The sequence below is a fragment of the Syngnathus leptorhynchus genome, chromosome 2 (genome assembly GCF_054491065.1).
Source record: "Syngnathus leptorhynchus isolate UIUO chromosome 2, UIUO_Slep, whole genome shotgun sequence".
NCBI lineage: Eukaryota > Metazoa > Chordata > Actinopteri > Syngnathiformes > Syngnathidae > Syngnathus > Syngnathus leptorhynchus.
In genome coordinates, this window is record NC_141196.1 from 25393585 (window position 1) to 25398442 (window position 4858).

The following is a 4858-nucleotide window of genomic DNA, read 5'->3' on the forward strand; positions in this document are numbered from 1 at the left end:
ATGAAAAGGTCACTGAATTCTACTGTTTGCAATTGCTGCTGAGTTGTTTCTCTCTCTACACGCACTGCTCGGTAAGAGTTTCTTATTTTAAATTTTTGTTTTCGTTTTTGAGCTATTTCGTTTTTTGGAGATAAAACTGGTTCTAGCCTCAATAAATGCAGTCCAATTACGTTTTGATATTGTAAATTACGAACTTGAATATTTTGTTGTTTTTTTATTTTTTTATTTCTTTTATTTTATAGTACTTTTAATTTTTTTTTTTTTTTTTCGTATTTTTTTTTATCTTTCATACTGCAGGTAAGTGAATAATTCAGGTAGGTATTTTGGGCCTTTGTAAATTATGCAATGAGACAATTTGCTGACTTTAGTTTTTTTTGGGGTGTTTTTATAGGTGGGCGTGGTCTGGGGACCAGACGCTTGTCTCCAACTGGAGGTAAGTATCCCAGGTAAGTTCAAAACGTTCACTGATGTAGTTTGCTGATTTTTGTCTTTTCAAATTTTTCAGGTAGGCGTGGTCCAGGGACCAGAGGCGTAGCTCCAATTTGAGGTAAGTATCCGAAGTAGGTATCTAAGGTAAGTGGGTCCGAATTATTTCAACCAATTGGTCCTAATTATGTGAATTGAGCCCCCCGTTTGGAAGTTATGTTTCTAGTGGGACGTAAACAGGAAATTGGCTTGGGGTTAGTGGCGGTCATTGTTGTGAGTTAGGTATTTGTTGGTAAGTATGTTTATTGTTGTTTCCGATCCGCCTGCTCGGGTGCACACCATTCCAGGAAAGTGGCCAGGGCCCGGTCGTAAGCAGGCGATTGCGGTGGTAATTGACCCCGAGTGTGCGCAGGCGGGTGTGTCATTTGCGTTTTATTGGAGGCATTTCGGAAAGCCGGAGGATGTTTGTCCCGCCCCTTGAATAAACTGTGCTCTCGGTATGGGCTGGGTGGGGATTTGGGTTCGGGTTAGGGTTGGGGCTGGGGTTAGAGGGTTAGAGGATTAGGGTTTTACAGTGTTCTTTAATTTAAATATTTGATTTCGGTTGGCCCCCAAAGAAATTTACAGGCGCCATTATGAAATGTGCGTCTCAAATTATATAGCGGATGGCATAAAAAGGGTGATCTAAAAGCATTGAGTTCACGTAAATATAAACATGTATATGTTCACTCAATTGTGTAATCATATTTCACATGGATTTAGAGCGATGTGTTCCGCTCTCAGTGTTTTTCTTCTGTGTGTAAAAGTTTTGACGCTACGACTAAAAGTTACCCTCCCTTTTCAGACTTTCACACACATTTCGCACCGCAGGAAAATTGGAGAATTTTTGAAGACGAGAAAGGTAAGTGGCTTTTCAGATGTCTCACCCCCAACCCGAGAATTTCTCACAACTTTCTTAAAAACCCTGAGTATATGCTTAATTTTTAAGCAGGATTTTTGCGATTGTGCGGAAAGTAGCACTTCCTCACTTCAAACTGAAGTTAATTAAGATCGTCACAGTTCAATTACTGTACTATTACATCTTATTACGCATTAACTATACATGTACAGCGACGCAAAATTTATTAATTCAGTCAACATCTCTTAGTGAGTGATCCATAAATGGATAATAACAAATTCCGACCCTTCGTCCATTCACTTTGGTTTCCATCGAGCAAAAAAAATAAAATAAAGACCCGCCCGCCATTACGAAATGCGCATATAGCAAATGAACTTGTAATTAGTAATTAATTAGTCAGTCCAACCTACATGTTTGTTTTGCGTTCCAATTAATTACGGAGGATTCCCCTTTTTATTGCTCTTTGGTATGACTATTTGCACCTAGCGTCCGCCGTTTGCATCTGCCACAATCGACAAAATGGACGTGCCACGCCCATGATGCATGCACTTTGCGTTACGGAGTAAGGACATTTCTGGAAAGATACACGACGCGTAATTCATTTATTTCAGATGACATCTCGTAGTTCCCCACACATAAATGGATAAAACCAAGTTTTATAGTGTTCTTTTATTAAATTCTTTGAGTTTGGTTGGCCCCCAAAAAAATGCACAGGCGCCATTATGAAATGTGCTTCCAAAATTATATAGCAGATGACATTGTAACTGTAAGCACTGATATGTACTGACCGAGTAACGTTCGTAGTATTGAATCATTGCCCGGTGTTTATTTGTAGCAGTCTTGATATGCTACACACTCGTGAACTATTGACTTTGTCACTTTGCACTGACATCCGGTGGATGTTAAAAATCCCTGCTGGCAAACTCTTTTGTTTTAGTATAACAATGGTTATGTTTTTTTTTATTGTACGTGGCATTCATTTATTTTTATCCAATTTGAATATGATAATGATATCTTGTGTAGTTAATAAATTAATCGTAAACTCAGTCAGATGTATTATAATAGTAATTATTAAAAGAATAATTTGCCAATTTTCATCTACAAACTAAACAAGTCAATTTCTCCCTTTTTTTTCTCTTTCAGAATGGCGACAAGAATGATCCCAGCGAAGGTTGTCGCAATCAGGAGTGCTGTTCGAGCACGGAGCTGGATCGGTGCTGATGATGGCACCTTGTCCATGCAAGGACAGCACAACAATGTGTCTGTTGCCCTCTGTGACGACAAGAAGGCATATAAAGTTGTTCTGTTTGAGCACCTGGCAGCCCTCGTCACAGAGGGCAACAGTTACATTTTTTTAAACTTTGGTGTGGACGAACGGGGCCTTGTGCTCCTCACCAAACCCGGCTCCAAAATTTTTATCGGGGCTCAAGTCACCACCAGCCCGGAATTGGAAGAAGAGGCCAGGGCCCTCGTATACCCTGACTCAGTGGTATCATCTCCTCAGGAGGTAGTGAGAAAGCTTCCTGAGGAGATGGTGTCACTTGATGGCATCATAAGTGATGTAAGTTACCTGCACCCACAAATGCACATATACACACATGTATTTGTGTACATCTGTGAAGACATGATGCATGTGCAATGATGTACATGCATGCGCATGCTAAGCCCCACCCACACAAAATCATTGAAATCCTCTGTTTAGTACTAAGGTATCAAACGTTTTTTTTTTTTGTCATCGTTAAGGTTGTGTACACAGACACGACACGCTCATTGTCAAACACAATTATTGTAATTGGGATACCAATTTGGTCCACTTTAGATGCGTCCAATCCGCATAGTCTGCCAGAGACGCAACCACCTTGTGCCGTTTCGGAGTGTGACGCTGAAAAAGGTAAGTAGCCATTTGTACGTCACATTTTGTAGCACTTTGCACACATACTTATATGCATTTTTAAACAACTGCAGGATGAAGCCTCTGTCAAAATTGGCCTCTGGCGGGAGGCCAATCTTGTGGAGCTGAAGGTCGGCGCTTCCTTCCGATTTACTCATCTGAGTGCTCGGGTGAATGATTCGGGAGTGATGCTCCACTCCACAGTTTATACAGAAGTAGAGGTTAGTAAATGGCTTCACATATCTGTACTTTGTTGTTTTCCACCATTGGTAAACATTGTTATCCATTCATCAAAACTAATTTGATTGTTGTTGTTTTTTTATTCAACAGGCCTGCAACTCCAGCCTCTCCTTCAACATTTTAGGGATCCATTATGGGGAAGAGCTGGTGGAGGTCCTGTCAAATACAGGAGACGTCACCAGTATCAATCTTGACGTCTGGAAACTGACATTCACCCAGCCCCCCCGTATCCCACAAGATGGGATCCCCGTCATTGTCACGCGTGTCCAGGGCGCTGTGACAAAGATTGAATGTGTGAATGAATGAATGAATGAATGTTGTTGTATATTTGAATGAATGGTTGACAGGAAGGTTGAAGGAATGGTGATACGTAAATGTATCACTTGCTATTGAAGTTTCTAGCAAAGTGTCCTTTTGTGTTCCTTTTAGTGATAATAACACCTCAAGGTCGGTGAGGAACGAGAACAACACCACGTCCAGGTGGTTGGGCTGCGAGAGGAAAAAACCCCACTCCTGACCACAGTGATGACACCTCGACGGGGAGGAGATGGCCATCGACCAATCATCACGCAATATTTTGCATGCTTTAATATTCATATTGTGTTTCTTTAAAACTGGGCAACCCGGAAGAATGTGTCGTATTTTGGTGGTTACAAAAACGCACGAGTTTTAGTGTGAGGGACCCGGGACCCAGGCCTGTATTAGTGCGCTTTGTTAGGAATAAACAATTGGTAAATTTGTTCTGATTGATCTACCGGTCTTCTCTTTGACAGAACGAATTTGCAAAATTGTTAGGTGCGCCAGTGTGTGGATTGGGACATAGAAACTTGTGTTAAGTGTTGATCGCAATTTGGAGTCAGATCAATAGCTAAAAATCCGTATCCTAACACTGAGTATCTCTTATTTAATGCGTTTGTGGATTTGTTTGTGAGCTTCTTCACATTCACATCATTCAGCACATTCAAATCATATTAGGAACATTTTCAAAATTCCCAAATTCTCCAAAATATTGTTTTTCAACTCGAATTTCTACATTTTTTTAACCGATTCAACCCGTTCCAACTTTCAATTGTTCATCATTTTCCTACCTATTCCAAAACCTCCCACTTACCAAAAATTCCACATTTTTCAACCGATTCAACCCATTCTAACTTTCAATTGTAATTCCAAATTTTAAATTTGACCAAATTCCAAATTTTGTTTTTTCTACTCTAATTTCTACATTTTTCAACCGATTCACTCCATTCCAACTTTCAATTGTAATTCCATATTTGAAATTTGACCACATTCCAAAATTTCATTTTTCTACTCTAATTTCTACATTTTTCAACACATTCAAACTTTCAATTGTAATTTCAAATTTGAAATTGACCAAATTCTCCAAAATTTCCTTTTTCTACTCT

General features: G+C 39.8%; 1 protein-coding gene across 4 annotated transcripts; it reads left to right on the plus strand.

Moving 5' to 3' along the window:
* Nucleotides 1-233: 233 nt before the first annotated feature.
* LOC147061336 (uncharacterized) lies at nt 234-4182 on the plus strand. 4 transcript variants are annotated; one of them, XM_085905843.1, is made up of 7 exons: nt 234-433; nt 506-573; nt 1271-1327; nt 2468-2885; nt 3144-3215; nt 3290-3436; nt 3546-4182. In XM_085905843.1, exons 4-7 carry the CDS (start codon nt 2469-2471, stop codon nt 3759-3761), a joined length of 852 nt encoding a protein of 283 aa, XP_085761969.1. In that variant the 5' UTR covers nt 234-433; nt 506-573; nt 1271-1327; nt 2468; the 3' UTR covers nt 3762-4182. The 4 variants fall into 4 exon arrangements, with proteins under 4 accessions (XP_085761969.1, XP_085761971.1, XP_085761970.1 ...); XM_085905845.1 differs by having other exon boundaries at nt 506-547; XM_085905844.1 differs by having other exon boundaries at nt 409-573.
* Nucleotides 4183-4858: the final 676 nt, after the last annotated feature.